The following is a 21,613-nucleotide window of genomic DNA, read 5'->3' as shown; positions in this document are numbered from 1 at the left end:
CGAGAGGTGACACTTTCTGAACACGGGAACGCGACTTGACCCTGTGCAGCGGAATTTGGGCTGCCCGCAAATAACGAAACGAATGACTCTACTCAACATGTACAATCGCCAAAATTTACGCGATACGCTATCGCCAAAAAAAAAATCAAGCTCCGGCCACCATTCAAGGAAGTCGGCTAACGAATTTCGAGTAATTTCGCAATACAGTCTCACAATGGCCAACCGTTACTCGGTGCGCCGTTCTAAATCGTTCTCGAAATTTGTCCGCAGAAATTTATAAGCGCTTACCACTACGAAGCCACGTCAAGAACTCCCCGACGCGACAGTTGGACATCTCCCGTTTTCTCCGTGTCTCGCAACAACGTATTTCTCCACTCCACCTGTGACGTCTTTCGAACTCGCTAAATTTTCTGACACCCGTAATTATTCTCTCTTAGCTTTCGTCGCCAGGACTCAAGTGCCGTGCTTCCGCCACGCGGAGCCGAAATTCCAGCTTAGCCTTCTCGTTTTCGAAATTCCTCGCATTCCATTGGGTGTTCGGTTACGCAATTCTTAAATCTAGCTTATCGCTAACGTAGGTTTCCGCTGTCGCGGATCGCTGATTGGCCGTCCGTCTCCCAGGTTCTCCGCCGTCGCCAATGACGTGTGGACCGTGCGGTTGCCGACGGGATGGTGTGTCGCAAGGAAGGTAGGCTACGGTTCGCTGGCCAACAGCGGGAATCTCGTCCGCCTCGGTTTCCCTCGGGGCAGAGCTCTACATTGCCGCTCCCTCCGTAGCCTCGTGTGAGACCCTCCGCTCGTGATGTACCCTCCGTCGAGGTCCTCCTTCGTGACGGTCTCGAGGTGGTCGGATTCGTCGTCCATTCCTCTGTTTGGTGTCGTATATGCTCGAAAAAAAAATAAACAAAAGAACCTGTAATACTTAACTCGCTAGCCTGTAAAGTGTCCCCTCTCAGAGTTTCGGATGCGTAACCCTTGTCCTGGCGCTCTTTACGAACTGGTTAACGATATCTATCGCGAATTCCCTATTTAGACTCTGCCTACGGTTCGGGAGCCACTTGTAACGAGCATAAAAAAAATGCCACGTTACAATATGTATAAATATAGAAAAATGTAATTTCGAATATTAATTGGTTGACTCGAAAAATTAACGACGGAGCCAGGAATCGAACCTGGTATCTAGAGATGCTTTGCCGAAGACTTATTCCACTAGATCACCTAGCCGCCCTGACACCAGTGTCATTAATTTCTCTCATTAACCTGTATTCGAAATGTTTGTTTTTGTGTGCCGTATTGTATATAGAAAATGTGAATTTCGTCGCATGTCTATAACATCTTACAGACACAGTCAAATTGTGCCTCTGCGACGAAATTCACATTTTCCATATAAATATAGATAAAAATCAATAGAGACTTATTCAATAAGTAAGTAATGATCTAATATAATCTAAATTAATCTAAAGGTTAATTAATAACGCCATAGGCAGATAACTCAGACGATAGTAAATAATTATATAATCGCTCTTTAAACACGATGATAGAGGGTGAAGAAGTTATATCGTTTGGAAGTGAATGCCATAGATACTCAGCCGTGAGATGAAAAGAATTATGATACATATTGGTCCTGTGTAGTGGGATTTGGAAAGTATGAGCTGATCCTAGACGTGACGAGTGGGGCGTAGTGTTATCACGTGGAGTAAATAACTCACGTTGATAAGACGGAGCATTGGTGTGTACAATATTGTAAGTGATAGAGCCTAAAAAGTACTTCCTTTGGTTGGAAACCGAAAGCCACCTTAGTCTTAATCGATACGGGGCAATATGTTCAACCCTACGGAGGTTGAAAATAAATCGTATTGCACAATTTACAAGCCTTTGAAGTTTCAGATGCAATTCGTTCGTTAGGTCGTTATAGACAACACAGCAATAGTCAATCAAGGGAATAATAAGAGTAGAGACTAATTTTATACGAAGTTCAGTCGTTAAAGAATTTTTGTCAAACTTGAGCCTATGGAGAGTGAAGTTCACTTTACGATATATGGCTGACACATGGCTGGCCCAGGAAAGATTGGCTTGCATCATCACCCCAAGATTACGTGCTACTTGAACATACGGTACCGTAATTTGATTAATTGAGATGGCCGGTAAACGATTTAGATCGATGCTCTGAACATAGGCTGCACTACCACAGATCATAATAGAAGATTTCCCGAGATTTAGTTTTAGACTATTTCTAGCAGCAGATTCAGATATCTGATTAACGTCGTGAGATATTTTAGCTAAACCTGCATTAAGTTCCGACGGGTAGCAGCTCAAGTAAATTTGCGTATCGTCAGCAAAAATAATATGATTGGAATATCTAAGAGTGGCACCAATATCGTTAATAAAGATAGAAAATAATAGAGGTCCTAAGACAGAGCCTTGTGGGACTCCCGAAGTAGTTGGTAGCCAATCTGATGTTTTATCCTCATCAATTACCGCTTGAGTTCCCCCAACGAGGTAAGAGTACACCCAATCTAATGTCGAGTCAGAGAACCAAATATCACGAAGTTTTTTCAATAGTAGGAAATGAGAAACAGTATCAAAAGCTTTACTGAAATCGAATAATACTAAAATAGTAACTTGTCTATCATCAGCAGACTTTCTAATGTCATGACAGAGCCGAAGCATGGCAGTCTGGGTGCCATGAGCATTCCAATATCCAGATTGACGAGTATCCAAAATATTGTTATTCACAAGATATTTTGTGATTTGACTATGAGCTATGCTTTCGTAAATTTTAGAGAGTACACTCAAATTTGCTGTCGGACGCGTATCCGACGGAGACAAAGGGGAATTTATTTTTGAGAGTGGTCTTATGAACGCACGTTCCCAGCTTCGTGGGAAATAAGAATTTTCGAAGCAATAGTTGAATATTTTCGTAAGTAGGGGAACAAGTAGTTGTGCTACATTTTCAATTACGAATGAAGAAACTCTATTAGGTCCAGACGAATGTGAATTTGAAATAGTCGTATTTATCAACTAGAGGACATCGTTCTCCGTAACTCGGTCGAATTGAAACGTGTGATTCACTACGATTGCAGAGCTCTTAAGTTCGCATAAATCATGCAGAGCATAGGAAATCGTTACATAATGAGAATTTAATTGTTCCGGCGTAAAGAAATTAAACGGGGATGCTAGAGATGTTTTTACTAATTCGAGTGCCGCCAACTCTTTCCAAAGCCTGCTAACACTATCAATGTTGACTAACCGACTAAAATTATACTCATTTTTTACACGCTTCAATTCGCACATCAGATCATCCCGAAATTTGCGATAAATTGCAAAAGCTAGTTTAAGCTAGTAAGCTATTCGCTCTCTTGGCTTGCTTATAAAGTACATTTCGTCTTTTAATACTAGATCTCAATTCAGGTGTGAGCCACAGTGCGATAGGTTTACGTACTCGAAAGTTCTGAAAGGTGCATGAAAATCAAGAGCTGAGAGTAACTTGCTTTCTAAGGTACCTAGCGACCTATCAATTTCTTCGTCATTTGTGAAATTCATAAGTGTTAGTTCAGCCATGTCAGTTAAGTACAATTGTACTGTATTACTAAAGGACAATAAATAAAAATTTCGAAAATCGCAGCGGACAATCGTGCGATCAGCATTCCGCGGCTCATTAAAGTTATAAGAGAGTTCAAGAAGATCATGTCCCGCAATGAACGGAATCTCCGACTTTACAAATGCAATATTTTTTTCTTTATCATCCATGAGCATCACATTGATAAGGGTATCTGAAGTTAACGTGTGATGAGTCGCCTGAGACTCAACTAAATGCAATGAAAGTGCCGAAATCATGTTTTAGATAGTTAGATTCAAACGAATTGGACAAAAGGTCACAATTTAGATCACCCGCTATTATAATATTTTTGTAAGCATGTGAAAATTCACAAAAATTATTAACGTAATCTTTTAATAACCGGCCTTTGGGTGGTCTGTATATAGACGTAAATAATAGCAAGTCTAAGTTAGGGTAATGAATGTCGAGTAAGAGGAACTCAGGTTGATTCGAGTAAACAGTAGGAGAGGCAGCCAGCACATTCACCCTCAGTGTCTTATGAATATAGCACGCAACACCACCCCCTCGTTTGCGATTTCGGTCATTACGTATGATAAAGTAATAAGGGATTCTGATTAGGTCATCTGAGATTTCAGGTTTGAGCCACATTTCTGATATCGAAATAATATGGAAAAAGTTTTCAGCAAGAAATGATTTAATATAATCGATATGTCCTAGTAATGAGTTGGCTTTGAATTGACAAATTTTTAAGAAAGTAGTATGATTGTTTGAATTTGTTACTGTTTGATTGTTTTTAGCAGTATTTAGTCAATCCAATTTTGATAAATCGGCATCGGTAGAAATCCGAATCGACTGCGAACCATCTTGCTTACGTGCGTATATTTGACACTCACTCGTCCACACATACTTCCAGCCGCGTTCTCTCGCAACTCCCTTAGTTTTACATAGCAACTTATATACAATCGTGGGTAAAATCTCGTTGACAAAGATATTACCTTGATGTTCGCCCGATAAAACATCTTTAACAGTTAGAACACCATGAGAACGTTTTTTCCTAATAATATGATTACTGATCTGCGAAGATTTAAAATATACAATAAACGATTTTGACCATTCTCGAGTATCTCTAGTTTCTTGATTTTGGTGTTCTGGAGCTTTGCGAGTAATATGGCGAATATCGAGAATGTCCGAAGTGAGTTCCGGAACACCTAGCGCAGTCAGAACTTTATTTATCATAACTTGCGGACTATCTGTAATAGCAACCGGTATTCCCGCTACTGTAATCTCAGCTGAGGATATTATAGGTGTGTTTGTTATCAACGCACGCAAAGACTCAATCTCTCTAGTAAGTGACACATTATTAGCTTCTAGCTGAGCTATTCTGTCGCCATACTCATTCACAGTTTTAACAATATTTTCAATAGAATTAATTTTAGTCGCCATATCGTTGTTATATTTATTTTGATGGTTAATGAAAGCATTGAGCGTCGCATCATTTTTATTGAGAAGAGCTAATATTGAATCTAAAGTGCCACCAGATTGAGTGTCACCAGTACTCAGAGTTGCATTCGTAGGCATACTGCTAAGGTTGTTGATACAGCAGCGATTAGAATTTCTATAACTTATGTAATGTTTATAACACCCTGGATGAAAAATTCTAAGGCAAGTAGCGCATTCAAGCTTCCCACCAGCGACCGACCGTCGGCATTTAAAACAAGCAACTGACATGCAAGATGTTATTGGGATTACCGACTAAGTAAGAGCAATACCGGATTATATGAATTACACGAGAGAGCGCTAACGGTGATAATGTGATTAAAGTGATAAAGCCACAGTAAGAGTTTCAATCGCTGTAAATACGAATCGAGATAACATACGCATAAATACACACACCCAAATTGTCGCTATAGGCAGGCCTAGGCAGAGAGAGATTGATTGATTGATTGATATAGTTTATTTATGCCTTGGTAGATACCCTTAGGCAAATGTAAATTATAAAGTGAAAATTAACAAAACTAAATTTAGATTAGTCTGTATTAGTGATAAGAACTATATATATTAAATAAATGATAATAATAATATTAAAATATAAAGAGAGAGAGAGAGAGATAGATAGATAGATAGATAATTTTATTATGCCCTAGTGTTAACTTTGGGGCAAATGAATGTATTACATGTGAAGAACATTGCTCTGTGCATAATAGTAACTTAAGATTAATTTAGATAAGTACATAGATTAAGTGTTGAATAAGTATATAAGAGTAAAATTAAAAATAAAAATAAAAATAAAATATGATGTGATTAAAGATTACATTTCTGAATTTGGTAGTTATCATGAACTTATGCTTAAAATATAACTTAAAATATAAACTTAAAATATAAATCGTATAAGGAAGATCTAGTTTACCGTCTCAAGCGCAAAGAAATAATTAAAGAGAAGAGTTTTAAATGTCGTTAATGTGGGAGCTGACGTAACAGCTACAGGGAGCGAATGCCATAAGTGGCAAGCGGAAATAGAGAAGGAATTTCGATACGTAGTCGTACGATGAGCACGAATGCTGAAAGTATGAGCAGGAACTCTGATCGACCTCCGTAGCTCTTCGTCAACACCCCCAGATTTGCCAATTCTTTCCATAATTTCGTCGCGTCATTAACGGAATTTAGTTTTTGGAATTGAAAATCGTTTTTGGCCTTTCTTAAGTCTCTAGTAAGCTCATCCCTATGGTGACGATACAAAGCAAATCCAAGTAAGCTGTTTGCACGTTTAGCTCTTTTGTATAATAAATTTCTATGTCGAATCCTTTCCTTGAGATCTTCCGTTAGCCACGGTAAGGGTGGTCTTGTAACCCTAAAGGAACGAAGCGGTGCATGAGTATCTAAGGCAGTTGCAAGAGACAGAGAAAAAGTGTTAACGACCTCGTCGAAATCAGCGGAGACAAGTTCAGGTCGAATTGTGTACGTATCAATGTTCGGGAGCAGTGAAGCGACAGTGTTTTCGTACCTTTGATCGTTAAACCGAGTCAAACTACGTCGTACAATTGTCTGTGGTATATCAGTTTGATTTCCAAATTTATATGAGATTTCAAGTAGATCATGACCATTTATGAATGGTGTATCCGATTTAGAGAAAGACAATACTTTGTCCGAGCTATCAACAATGATAACATCGAGCCAAGAATCACTCGTGGCGGTATGAAAGGTCGCATTTGACTCGATAAGATGAAAAGCCGAGGAATATATGAGATCACGAAGATAACTAGCTTCAAAATTATTTGATAGTAAATTACAGTTTAGATCTCCACAGATTATGAAATTTTTATAAGCATAGGAGAAATTATTGAAAATATTCGAAAAATCGTGTAACAGAAGACCTTTAGGTCTTCTATAGATCGACGCAAATAAAAGCGAGTCCGTGGAGTCATTATATATATCAAATAATATGAATTCAGGAGCATTTGAAAAAGCGCTGGGAGAGGACGCGAGAAGTTTCACTTTGAGAGTTCGATGAACATAACATGCAACTCCTCCGCCTTCTTTACCCTCCCGATCATTTCGTATTAAAAAATAATTTTCTATGTTGACTAAAGAATCGTGTATATGCGAGTGTAACCAGGTTTCAGCTATTGAAATAACATGAAAAAAATTTTTAGAGAAAAACAATCTGACTTGATCGATATGTGCGATTAAGGAATTGGCATTAAATTGTGCAATCTTGAAAGTATGATGGCGTAAGTCCTGTGAATTTGCTAAAGGTCGATGAATAGAAGAACGACGATCATCCGTTGATGTACAGGGACGTCATGCCAATTTTGATAAATCATCCAGTGAATTAATCGTAAGCCTCAGTGAACCATCTTCCTTTCTTACGAATACAGTGTCTTGTCTGGCCCAGACGTGTTTGAAGGCAGTCTCCGCAGCTTTTTTCTTCGTTTGTCTCAATAGATTATAAGTTGAAGCTGATAGCATTTCGTTTACGAAAACGTTTGAATTTTTCGATGCTGGAGGACATCCCACAATGACTTCTGACCATTTCAAGTCGCGTTTAGCACGTTTTTTGCTCAACACTACGTCTCGTACGGAGTTTGACGTTAGCGCAACAATATATGATACGGTAGATCTTTGCGGTGTGCCAGCAGTGGAATTTCCTTTCCTGGTGAGCTTTCGTACAGATAAAATGTGCGGTAATAATTCAGCGATGCCAAGCACTTCGAAAACTTTCTTTGTCATCTCTTCAGGTGAAACGTCAGAATCCGAGGGTAACCCTGATAGTATGATTTCACCAGTGTTTACATATGTATTGCGTGAAGTATTTACTAACGCCTTTAACGCATCAACCTCTGATAGTAATTTCCGGTTTGCTAGTTGTAACGTCGATATTTGATCAGCATGCTCGTTTATAATTTTGTCGATTTCTGGAATGCGCTCGAGAAGAGATCGAAATTCATCATTAGTTTTATCTTGCCTCTCACTGAATGTTGTAATTTTCATTTCAGTTTTATCAATTTTTGATTCAGTGCTTTCAAGCTTAGCAAATATTTTTTCCAACATTTGATCCGAGCTAGATTTTTGCGAAGCATCTGGTGATTTTGGATCGAGAGAGATCAGATCTTTAGGCATGATTTGATCGTTTTGCTGAGCGCTCGTTGAATTTCCTAAGTTTGCGAAATTACTCGCAAGGACAGGCAAATTATTGATACAGCACTCGTTCGCCGACTTTGTAATAAAGTGACTCTTACAGCATCCAGGATGAAATGCACGTCCACAGTCTCGGCACTCGAATTGACAGTTTGCTATTGTTTTCTTGCATTTAAAGCAATTTACCGACATGCAGATCAAAGGTAATATACCGGTAGATGGTGATAGGTAGTTTGATGGCAATTTACCGACTGATGGTAATGTACCAATTGAGCACAAATTCAAAGTCTTGACTCACTGGTCACACGCTTTTTCTCACAGTGAGAATTTGCACATGCTGTCACACGGAGATGGCACTGTCAGTTCGCTTACTTGAATAGATGAATATGTGTATTGGTGTAAGCTGACATGCGTAGAAGAGCGAAGGCAGGCGCATGCGCTACAGAATCAAGCGAGGCGAGTCTTCCTACTGTATATGGCCACCAACGATAGAGGTTAGAAAAATTTCCAAAACTTTTCATCCACGATATAAGCAAGCGTTGTCAATTTTGAGAAAATTGATGCAATCGACGGATGAAAAGCAATGTTTGCGTGCTTTGTACCTGCAACAAAACGCCCGAGGGCAGAATGCAGCAGAGAAAATGTTCGAAAAAGCAGAGCCGAAAAACATGCGTCAAGACGTACTCACCGAGAGAGAGAGAGAGATGATGATGAGATTTATTTAGCTTTCTCAGCTATTTTTGTTTGGTACATAATTTCAATTTTAAATTTCATTATAAAAATACATGATTTCAATACTTATCGAATAACAGATATAACATACTCTTTTAACATACGTTTAAAGTGATTTAAACTTTCACAGTTTTTTATCTCCGCTGGTAGAGCATTATACATTTTCACTCCATCATAAAACATACCCATTTGCGCATTTCTCGTTCTTCTAAATTCAATTATAATGTCTCCAGCCTGCCGTGTAATTCGCCCACTCCTCATCCCTACCCATTTCAGCTTGTTCTTTATTTCTGTCGGCAATAGATCTTTTACAGCTTTAAAGAAAAATATACACACATTAAAATATAACCGTTGTCTCACTGACATGAACTGCAACGCTTTCAACATGTGTTCTACTCTCGTGTATCTACTGCATTGTAGAATAACTCGCATCGCTCTGTTCTGCGCAATCTGTAGGTTATTTATCTCCGTGCTTCCCATGCTTACAAGCAGAGTTGCACAGTACTCGAAATGAGGTGCAATGATCGTCTTATATATTATACATCTAGTGTATGCTGATATATATTGTCCAATTCTGTTTAAAAAACTTGTTTTTTTACCTATCTTCTTCAACATATATTCACAATGTTCTTTAAATTGCAGCTTCTCGTCAATAATTATTCCCAAGTATTTCATACTTTTCACTTGCCCTAGCTCTGTTCCATCCAAACATTTCACCGTAACATTTTCACCAATTTTTTTTCTTGTGCTTCTTAAAACCATAAATTTTGTTTTTGACGCATTCATTTTCAATCTGTTGTCGTTCATCCATCCTTCTATTCTTCCCAATGCCTCATTCATTTTTCGGTCTAATTCTGCACTACTCTTTCCAGTTACATATATTAATGTATCATCAGCGAACATTTTTATTGCGCAATCTCTCGGGCATATTTTGATTACATGATTTATGTATATAATGAATAACAATGGTCCCAATACAGATCCTTGCGGAACTCCGTATTCCGTATCAATAACATTAGAATATTCATTATTAAATCTAACCTGTTGCTTTCTGCCTCTTAAGTACGAACATATCCATTCTAATACTACACCTCTGATTCCATATCTATAAAATGTTTCTATGAGTATATTTCTATCTACCGTCTCAAAGGCTCTTTTAAGATCCATAAATATTACCCCTACCATTTTACCCTCACTTATCCCTAGTTTCCATCCATCAACAACCGTTTGTATCGCCGTTTCACACGAGAATTTTCTTTTGAAACCCGATTGGTGCTCTGTAATGGTATTATTTTCCTCTAGATATATCTCAATTTGTCTTTTCACAGCAAGTTCTAACACCTTCTCATATAGTGGCAGCATATTGATTGGTCTAAATTCACTCGCTTTTTTTGGTTTATTTATCTTCGGAACAGGTATGATCGTGGACTTTTTCCAACTCTCTGGGCACCACCCTTCTCTCAGCGAGCCATTAATGATTTCAACGAATTCCTGTTTAATCACACTAAACGATAGTTTCAATATTTCACTCGATATCCCCTCTTCCGTACCCTTATTTTTCTTAGGAAGTTCCTTAACTATCTTTTCTAGTTCTTCTATTTCAACAGTCTTAAAGTTTTCCATGGTATTTTCATTCTCAGTACCTACTCCCCGTGTGTTTGCTGTACACAATCTGCTCGTCACACCAGTTTGTATAGAATTTGCTATTTCGCTAATACTTTGCACATAAAATAAATTAAATTTATCAGCTAACTTATCTTCCGTCATACCACTCAGTATTTCGAAATCAATTTTCACAATTCGTTCCACGCCTATTGGGTCTTTGATTAATCTTTTTAAGGTTTTCCACATTCTACTCGGGTCATTTTCACTACCATGTATCATATTTTCATAATATTCTTTCTTTTTTGCCTTTATCATTTTTACTACCGCGTTTCTTTCTATTTTGAATATTTTCCAGGCTTCTTCTGACCCCCTGAGTGTTGCGTTTTTATATGCTCGATCCCTTCTACTCGCCGCTAATTTTATATCATCAGAAAACCAATTTTTTCCCTCCCATACTTTAGGGATTTTGCATATTCTTCTTGGCGCAAATCTGTCCAACGTGGTGACAATATTTTCTACAAATAATTTGGCTCTTTTATTCAACTCCATACCCTGGTTTTGCGTCACATTTTTTTTCAAAGCTCTTTTAAAATCATCACCATTAATTTTACTATAATTCCGCGTTTCAAATTCTCTATACTCATTGGCCTTGTGGACTGTCCCCAGGTCAACTATTATCCACGCGTGATCTGTTATTTTTGGTTCGTGTTTCACCCGCAATTGTACTCTCTTATTCGCAAATAGTAAGTCTATCATCGTTTGGCTTTCTCGGGTAATTCTTGTCATTTCATTTACATACTGCTTCATTCCCAAGCACGACATTTCCGTTAATAATTTTTTTTTGTAAAATGATTTCTCTGAGATATCTATATTGAAATCCCCAATTATCAAACAGTCTCCTTTCACTATCAACTCTTCAGTCACTTCTACCAAAAATCTTAAAAATTCTCCATCTGACGAGCTTGGAGAATGATACACAGTCATGATAACTCCTTTGAAAATTTTATCTTTTACTTCTATTGCTGTAATCCAGCAATTAGACTCAATTTTTCTAATCATTAATACTTCATATTTAATATCACCTCTTATGTATAGAATTGTGCCACCTGTATTTCTGCTTTCTGCGTCACATCTAACTATAGTATACCCTGGCATGTATACTTCACAATCTCCCATATCAACCGTAACTCGCGTTTCGGATAACGCTACGATTGCTGGCTTAATTTCGTCCATCACTTGGTTTTGAATCTCGTCCTTATGCGCCAGAAGACTTTGTGCGTTGGTATACCATATGTTCTCTAATTTGGGTCGTTGCTATTCCATCCATCCTGCTCTCTTTTTCTCCTCTTGTAATGCTCGTATGTATGTTGGGCAATCGCGATCGAGCGCGCTATGCTCAACATTAATATTGAGGTTAAACGATTGATTTTTATGTATACAGTTTATACACTTGCTCTGTGTCGATGTACATTCTCTCGCGTTGTGATTTCCTGCACATTCCGTACATGTTACATCCCTTTTGCAATTCTTAGCTATATGATAGTATCCCCAGCATCTGAAACATCGCTTAACGTTGACGTGGCTGTAAGCTGGACATTTACGCCATCCAACGTTGAGCTTTCCTCTGCTTATTATGTTTTCATTCGTTTTTTCATCCACTTCGAGAATCACCGATCCCTCGATTTGTCCTCCCCTACTACGTGTTTGTTCCCTCGCCTTGGTTATTTTTTTAACAATTTTCATCTTGCTCCGTTCGTTTTCTTCCAACCCATTCTGTATTTTAATAGTCTCAATCAATTCGTCATTTTCCATCTCTAGCTCCTCCTCTCCCACGTTGACAATCTTAATCTTCGGTCTAATTTGTGCTGTCTCTACAACATTAAAGTTTTCCCCCAACTGCTCTTGTACTGCATTCTTCAGTGTTTCTATTTCTGCTTCCGTTTCGCAGCCCAGTATCACTGACCCTCTACTACCTTTTTTCAGCTTGGAAACTCCCACCGACATACCTTTTATATTAACCTTTTCCTTTATTGTTTTTTTTGTAACTTCACTTTCCTGTTGCACCTTGGGTTTAACAATAATGACTTTCTCTCTTTTCTTTTTTTTTACTGCATCACTGTATGTTTCTCTGATATCTCTTGCCGTAGTTATTCCTTCTCCTTGTATTATTCTTCTGAGTTCATCAATTTCTTGTCTCACCCCTTGCATTTCCTCTTGCACTATTTCTTGAATTATATTTTTCACTTCATTTTTGCAAGCAATTTCTTCCTTCATTTCCTTTATTGTCTTTACCATCCAGTCTATTTTCATTTCGACCGAGCTTTTGTTACTGTTACTCACCTCCACTGAGCCTCTTCTGTCACTACTGCCACCTGCCATTGGTATTCCTGACCTCACCGTCTCATTTTCATCGATCATGAATTTCATAAACGGACCAGCACACTGGACTAATTCCCGATTTCTATCAAATACTTTATGCTTGATTACACATCCCGGGTGATAAAACAGCTTTGGGCACGCTTTGCATTGCACTACCTGACTCTTAATCGCTTTCTTACACGCTGAGCATCTGTACTCGTCATATTCCTTTGTCGTATTCATATCGACGTCGAATCAGTATAGCTGATAAGTTACCAACATGTTGGTGACTTATACCGGTAGATTCTTGTCACACAGTTCTTGTAATCAACACGCCTCCCCTCTCGCGCTGCTAATCACTCTAAACATGTGTTACCGTGACTAAGGTAATGGTCGTCCCTATTACTCCTTGTCGGGGAATTCCAATAACACAAGCACAAAACTACTGGTTTTTTCTCATATATGTCCTCTTTTTAGGGTATCTCGTGTCTTTATAGTTCACATTCGCACACACTGTCACTCTGATCGATGATTAACATTACTATTTACTTTTTGCGCTTAAGTAATTTGTCTTTTACAGAGCGTTACTTTGACACGTCTTTCTCTCACTAGCGCTAGAGAGAAAGAGAGAGAGAGAGAGAGAGAGAGAGAGAGAGAGAGATATGATATGATATGATAAATTTATTATGCCCTAGCAATGCTTTGGGGCAAATACAATATATTACAATAGCAATAATAGTGCTCAATTTAGTAAGAATTAAGTACTAAAATTATAAGAAGCAATTGATAATGTTAATACTTTCTTTATAACTATAATGAACGACATTTATAAAAATCTTAATTTTAACTTAATTTAACTTATTTTATGTTTCCAGTAGGTTCGCTTGCCTTCGGTTCTTAAGAGATAATCCATTAGTCTAGATTTAAATGATTCTAGTGAAGGTGCCGAGGTTATAGTAATAGGGAGAGTGTGCCAAGAGTAACGTGCAGATAAAGAAAAAGAATTACGGTAAGTGACAGTGCGATGTAGAGGAATAGTAAAAGTCTGCGAAGGCCGTCGAAGAGTTCTAAGACTCAGCTCATTAATTGTACCGAACAGATCTCGAACATAATTTGGCACACTCTCATGAAGCATTTTATAAACAAATATACATTGAAAATAGAGACGCCGATTTTTGACTGATAACCAATTTAACCTGAGCCTGTAAGGCGTAATGTGAACATCTCGTCGGAGATCGAAAATAAACCGAATACACACGTTGATCAACCTTTGAATTTTTAAATTTAGTTCCTCTGTTAAATTGTGATAGACTACGCAACAATAATCCAGGTGAGGGAATATTAACGTCGTGATTAGCTTGATCCTTAGATCAACAGACAAAGAATTTCGATGGAATTTGAGTTTGTGGAGTGTCGAATAAACCTTACGCGAAATATCAGCTACTTGTCTGCCCCAAGAGAGATTTGATGAGAAGTAAACACCTAAATTTTTGACCTCACTCGCGAAAGTGAGAGAGAGAGAGAGAGAGAGAGAGAGAGAGAGAGAGAGAGAGAGAGAGAGAGAGAGAGAGAGATTGATTGATTGATTGATTTATTAAATATGCCTTGGCAAGCCATTGGCAAAAAGAGATAACAATTGTATATATTAAATTGTGGTATAGATTATAGCTGAATGAGGAAATGAATAAACTAAAATTAGAGTAATATTAAAATTAAAGCATATCGTGAGTACAATTTTTCGCACATAGGATTAGAGCATACCGTAGTTCGTGATGCACCCTCGAGAATACACATGGTAAATAGCATAAATAAACACCCGTACAAGAGTAAACATTTAAGATAGACGAGGGTGTAATATTAATACTAAGGAAGAGTATAAGATGGTAGAATAGAATTAGAGATACGAATATCGCAATTTAAATTAAAACTAAGAGCATAGTTATATTATAATTAATAAAGCAAGTAGCGTTAAGATTAATCATAGGAGTGCAAATACTTCATACTGCTCAGGCTATACGATCGCGGGAAAATAAGAGAGCAAAGAGACGAGTTTTGAACATTTCAATATTTGGTGCAGATGTAACCTCTAGCGGTAGAGAATCCCAGAGGTAAACAGCGGACAGGGAGAAAGAGTTATGGTAGGTCGAGGTTCGGTGGATAGGAATAAGGAAAGAACGAGGCGTTCTTCTTTGAGAGTGATTAGGATTGTCTATGACTCTAGTGAATAACTCATTGAGGTACGACGGTGATTTTTGTCGAGTAATGTTGTACATAGTTATGCCGAGGAAGTAAAGACGCCTAGATTTCACAGTTAGCCAGCCGAGTTGTCGCCTGAAGGGCGTGATGTGAACATCACGCCGAAGGTCAAATATAAATCGAATGCAGCAGTTAACTAGGCGTTCGATTTTTAAGTTAAGCTCCTCCGTGAGATCGTTGTAGACAAGGCAGCAGTAGTCAAGAATGGGAAAGACAAGGGAAACAATTAAGGACGTTCGAAGTTCACGAGAAAGAACGTTTCGATGAAATTTCAACTTATGGAGGGTGAAGTGAACTTTTTGTGAAATGTGTTTCACGTGTGGTTTCCAAGAGAGGCTGCTCTCAAACGTTACTCCCAGATTACGAGCTTCACTAACATACGGGATAACGACATTGTCCACAGACACAGGCGGAAGTGAAGAGAAGTCAATCTGTCGGATGTAGGCATTGCTACCTAATAGTAGAACCTTAGACTTCAGTACATTTAGTTTTAGACCATTATCAGAAGCGAAAGTGGCTATGGCAGAAACATCTTCAGTTATAAGTTGGATAGATTGATATAGCTGGAGCGGGAGACAGCTTAAATATATTTGGGTGTCATCAGCGAATATCATGTGGTCAGAGTGGCGCAGCACCGACCCTATGTCGTTGATGAAAAGGGAGAAAAGAAGAGGGCCTAGAACAGATCCTTGAGGAACCCCGGACGAGGTAGGAAGCCACGGGGAGCAGTTTCTATTGTCATCAACAACCGCCTGAGTTCTTCCGGTTAAGTACGAATGAAACCAATCGAGTGCCGAGTCAACAATACCGATCTTCTTTAGTTTAGAAAGAAGCAGAAGGTGAGGAACTGTGTCAAAAGCTTTGCTGAAATCGAACAGTATCAGGATGGTAATACGTCGTTGGTCGATGTTCCTTCTTATATCATCAGAAATTCGCAAGAGGGCTGTCTGTGCACCGTGCCTTGAACGAAAACCTGATTGGCGGGGATCGAAGACATTATTTTCTTCGGCCCAGTTGGAAATTTGTTGGTGAACAATTCGTTCAAGAATTTTCGAGAGTTCGCTGAGGTTGGCTATGGGTCGGGTGTCAGACGGGGTTAGAGGAGAGTTAATCTTGGACAAAGGTCGAAGATATGCTCGTTTCCAGCTGCGTGGAAATTCTGATGTGTTGAGTGAGAGATTGAATACGTAGGCAAGCAGTTGACAGATTAGAGGCAAAGCTTTCGCAATAGAGAAGAGAGAGATTTGGTCAGGGCCTGCTGAGTAAGATGTAACCGAGTGGGTAGATATAAGTTGTTGAATTTGTTCAGATGTTATTTCGGAGAAGTTGAAGGGTCGTCGACATGGTTGAATAATCGCACACGTTTCCTGGTACGTCTGGAAAGGACATGGTGGTAGTTGACTGGAAACCTGGGAATAAAATTCGTTAAGCTCTGCGGCGGTAAAGAAATGGAGTGGTGAAGGGAAAGTCGACCTGGCTAGACCGAGATTGGCTAGCTCAAGCCATAATTTGTTCGGGTCAGTAATGGTGGAGATTCTCTCAATGTAAAACGTATTTTTTGCTTGTCGTAATTTTTTCGTGAGGTCGTCTCTGTACTCTCGATAGATTGCTAAATCTAAGGCGTTCTGTGAACGCCTCGCTCGAGTGTATAAAGTATTGCGAGAGAGAGAGAGAGAGAGAGAGAGAGAGAGAGAGAGAGAGAGAGAGAGAGAGAGAGAGAGAGAGAGAGGAGGGAGGGAGGGAGAGAGAGAGAGAGAGATTGATTGATTGATTGATACTCGTTTATTTAGCCTTCTCGGCTATTCGTGTTACATTGTTTACTTATTTGCTATACGTTTACACTATTACTTATTATATCTATCTTCCTTAATATTATATTGTTGTGTTACATTTACTTATTCATGTTGATTGATTTTTTTTATATTATATTGTATTTAATTATATTATATTATATTTGACTTAGTACATTTTTACTTTAACCTTCTTATTCTTATTCTCTATCCTTTTATATATTTATATCATACATTTTATAGCATTTTATATATTTTTCCCAATATTTTTATATTTTTATATATTGTACCTCTTTCCTTTTACCTTTTACTAATAATATATTCTTTTAATGCTTTTTTAAAACTATTTACATTTCTACTGTCCTTTACTTCTCGCGGAATATTATTATATATTTTTACACCTTTGTACATGATACTTTTTTGCGCACTCGCTGTTCTTCTCATGCTAACTCTTACATTTCTCTCCTGCCTTGTTCTCCTACCCATTTCTCCTCCAATTACCTGTATTTTATTGCGTAGTTCATTTGGCATTAAGTTGTTTTCGATTTTATATATGAAAATACTTGTGTTATATTCTATTCTCTCCTCTACGGACATAAAACCTAGTGCTTCTAACATATCTCTAATTTTCGTATATCTATTTACTTGTAAGATTGTTCGCATGGCTCGGTTCTGCGATTTTTGCAGTTTTTCCAATTCCGTTTTGCCCATATTTATCATCACTGTTGAACAATATTCAAAATGTGGTGCAATTATGGTTTTGTATACCACGCAACGCGTGTACGCTGAAATATGTTTCCCTATTCTGTTCAGAAAACTCGTTTTTTTCCCAATCTTTTTTATTACATACTCACAGTGATCTTTGAACAGTAAACGATCGTCTATTATCACGCCTAGGTACTTCATGACTGCAACACTCTCCAATTCGATATTATCTTTCGTTACTATTTTTAGATTTCTGCTTATATTTTTTTTGATGCTCCTTATTACCATATACTTCGTTTTTTTTGCATTCATCTTTAATTTATTTTCTTTTAACCAGTCTTCTAGTGCGTGCAGTGCTCTTTGGAGTTTTACTTCTATCTCCTCTATACTCTCTCCACTTACGTATACCATGGTATCATCTGCAAATAGTTTTACTTTCGTCTCACTTATTTCCACTCTCGTGATATCATTTATATATAATATAAATAATAACGGTCCCAAGATTGATCCTTGTGGTACTCCATATTCCGTCATCTCTTTCGCTGATATTTTTTCGCCAATCTTAACTTTCTGGTACCTATCGTTTACATATGAGTCAAACCATCTCAACACTTTCCCATTCATACCATACCTTTCCATCTTTCTTACAAGTTTTTGTTTGTCAATCGTCTCGAACGCTCTTTTCAGGTCCATGAATATAACTGCTATAATTTTTTTCTCACTAATTTTTATTTTCCATTCATCCAGTACAGACTGTATCGCCGTTTCACACGAGTGTCCTTTTCTAAATCCCGATTGTTGGTCTATTAGTATGTTGTTATCTTCTATAAATTTGTCTAGTTGTTGTTTGACTACTTGCTCTAACAGTTTTTCGTAAATAGGAAGTACATTTATTGGCCTAAATTCGCCCACTTTGAGCGTATTTGCAACTTTTGGGATTGGAATCACTGTTGATACTTTCCAGTCCTTTGGACACACTCCTTCTCTGAGCGATGAGTTTATTACTTCTGTCATTTCTTCTCCCACTATGTCGAAGATTTCCTGCAAAACTACTGTTGATATCCCTTCATCCGTGCCTTTTTTCTTCCTGTCCATCTTTTGCACTATTTTTTTAAGGTCTTCTTCTGTCACTCGGTCAAATTTATCCCATTTCCTCATGCCATTATCCTCCATTCCTCTCTCATAGTTTACGCTTCTTCCATTCTCGATACTCATAACGATTTCCTTGATACTACCAATAAAGTATCTATTTATTCTATCCTCCACCTCCAATTTTTCATCATCGTTTTCTTCCTCTTCAAATTTGATTTCATCATATCTATTAAGGTGCCGCTGACCTGACTTGAAAATATCAAATCGTGACGTCATAAATACGTGCAGCGCCTCTGAACGTTGAACGGTGAACTAAGACCGCTGATTTCATTGGCTTGTTCTGTTAGATCCAACCAATGATGTCAGTTACAGATCGAAACATACTTCTTGTGGACCATAAACGGGCTGCTGTCACATAAAAAACGCGTATACGAATCGAGCCATGTTTACAAAAATATAACTGATAGTATAAGTTTTCCCGGATAACGTGTGTGCTTTTGTACGTGTGAATCTCCCTGGCGAGGGTGAAAGAAATTGTGGAACAGTGCAATCAGTGAATATTCAACATGCGGTAGCTCCGATCGGCCATGTTTGTTGTCGCGTGATTTTATTCACTTCATCATTCTTTATTATAAACATTATCAGCGATTTGCCTGAGCAGTGACTGAGATTCACACGTACACTATTATTCAAGCTACGATTTAAAATATTTCCAAATAAGATTCATACTCTCGTTATCGCAGGATTCGTATAGGCTTTTTCACCCAATTTCCCCGCTTCTGACGTCACGAAATATATATATGACATGCCAGGTCAGCGGGGCCTTAAATCTCTCCATTTTCCCGTTAATTATTTCTTTTAAAGTCTTCCACATCTGTGTAGGGTTGTTTTTATTATTATCGATAGTTTCCTCATAGTATGATCTTTTACTATTTTTAATCATTATAACACTCAAGTTTCTGTATGTTTTATATTCTTCCCAGTCTGTTTTCCCGTTTGTTCTTGTAGCCTTTTTATATGCCTTGTCTCTGGCTTTTGTGACTTCTTTGATCTCCTGTGAGTACCACTTATTTTCAATCCATTTAGTTGGTATTGTGAACTTTTTCTTTGGTATTATTAAATCCAGAGTACATACTATATCATTTATTAAACTATTTGCTTTGTTATCCACTGTTTCTTTGTTTCTCCTTGTTACACTTTCTTTGACATTTCTCCATGTTTTTTTGAACTCATCCGTTGTAAGCTTTTTCTCGTCTCTTTTTATAATTTCTTTTCGCTTTTCCTTAGCGCCGTTCTCTTTTTTTATTGGTATTAGTATCCATTCATGATCTGTGATTACGGGTGACTGTTTTACTCTTACTTCTATTTTTTTATTCGAAAACACTAAATCTATCATGGTCTGGCTTCTTTCTGTTATCCTCGTCGCCTTTCTCACATATTGTTTTATGCCTAGTGCTAGTAAATCTTTTCGTAATTTTCTTGCATAGAATGTTTCCGCTGTCATGTCTCTATTGAAATCTCCTACTATTACACATTCTCCCTTTATATTTAGCTCATCGCCCATTTCTTCTATAAGCTTTACAAATTCTGCATCCGACGCACTTGGCGAGTGATAAACTACCGCGATCGATCCTATATACATTTTTTCTCGTTTATCCATATAACCACGCACCAGTAGTTCCCTATTACTTTTTTCTTATAAATTACCTTATACTTAACCGATTCTTTAATGTATATTATAACTCCCCCTATTGCTCTCGATTCCCCGTCACATCTTACCACACTATACCCTGTCATATTAATTTCTGAATCCTCCATATCCTCTGTTAATCTCGTTTCTGTGAGGGCTACTATTAATGGACTAAATGCTTTGAACACTTGTACTTCTAATTCATCTTTGTGGGCAATTAGGCTCCTTATGTTTGAGCACATGATGATATTATTCTTTTCTTTCATTTGTTGCTATTCTGTGTCATCTACGGACCTTTTTGATATTTCTTCTTCCATTTTTTTGCGGTACGTCGGGCAGTCTTTGTCTGTCGCTTCATGATCGTCCTTGATGTTTTTATTATTGTATCGCCTAATTTTATCTCTACAGTTCACACGTCTCTTTTCTCCTGACGTACAGTCTACGTCGTTGTGGTTTCCCGCGCAGTATCGGCAAACTTCCTCTTTCTTGCAGTATTTTGCCATATGATTGAATCCCCAGCATCTGAGGCATCTTAGTACACTGATAAAGTCATACACCTTGCATTTTCTCCATCCTATGTTGACTTTCTCTTTTCTTACTAATTTCTTATGAGTTTCTGCATCTGTTTCAATGATTAGTGTTCCCTCAGTATATTTTTTTCTTTTTACTTCATTTAATTTCTCTATTGTATATCTTTTCACTATTTTCATGTGGTATCCTTCCCTTTCGCCGTTTATTTCGTTTTGCACTTTAATTGTTTCTAGTATCGATTCGTCAGCTAATTCCATTTCTTCTTCGTCAACCCCTACTATTTTTATTTTTGGCTGCTTTTGCTTCGGTATTATTGTTTGAAAATCGTCCCCTATCGTCTCTTCCACTGATTCTTTTAATTGTCTCACCTCTCTTTCACTCTCGCATCCTATTATGATCGTTCCCTTATTTCCTTTTGCTACTCTTGATACTCCTACTGGTAATGTTTTAATATTTACTTTGTTGAGCATCGTCTCTTTCGTCGCTTGACTCTCTTGGTTTCCCTTTGGTTTTACTATGAGAATATTTTCTCTTTTCTTTGTTTTTATTACCTCTGCGTAACTTTGTGTTTCACCACTTCTTTCGATTGGCTTATTGCTGTTTGCTGTTATTACTTCTAGCGTGTTTTTTATTTCTAATATTTCTTGTTTTAGTTGTAAT

The 21,613-nt window shown here is 37.8% G+C and overlaps 1 protein-coding gene across 1 annotated transcript; it reads right to left on the bottom strand.

Annotated features, from left to right (window-relative positions):
* Positions 1-11,845: 11,845 nt before the first annotated feature.
* LOC124413608 lies at positions 11,846-13,132 on the bottom strand. Its single transcript, XM_046894330.1, has one exon. It carries the CDS (start codon positions 13,130-13,132, stop codon positions 11,846-11,848), a length of 1,287 nt encoding a protein of 428 aa, XP_046750286.1.
* Positions 13,133-21,613: the final 8,481 nt, after the last annotated feature.

Source organism: Diprion similis, chromosome 2, assembly GCF_021155765.1.
Source record: "Diprion similis isolate iyDipSimi1 chromosome 2, iyDipSimi1.1, whole genome shotgun sequence".
In the NCBI taxonomy this organism is placed as follows: Eukaryota; Metazoa; Arthropoda; class Insecta; order Hymenoptera; family Diprionidae; genus Diprion; species Diprion similis.
The sequence above is the reverse complement of the archived record's forward strand: the minus strand, read 5'-3'. Positions and strand labels throughout refer to the sequence as shown.

Excerpts from the sequence above, each read along its gene's own strand:
- LOC124413608 (XM_046894330.1), bottom strand. The coding sequence starts at position 13,132 with ATGAATACGACAAAGGAATATGACGAGTACAGATGCTCAGCGTGTAAG.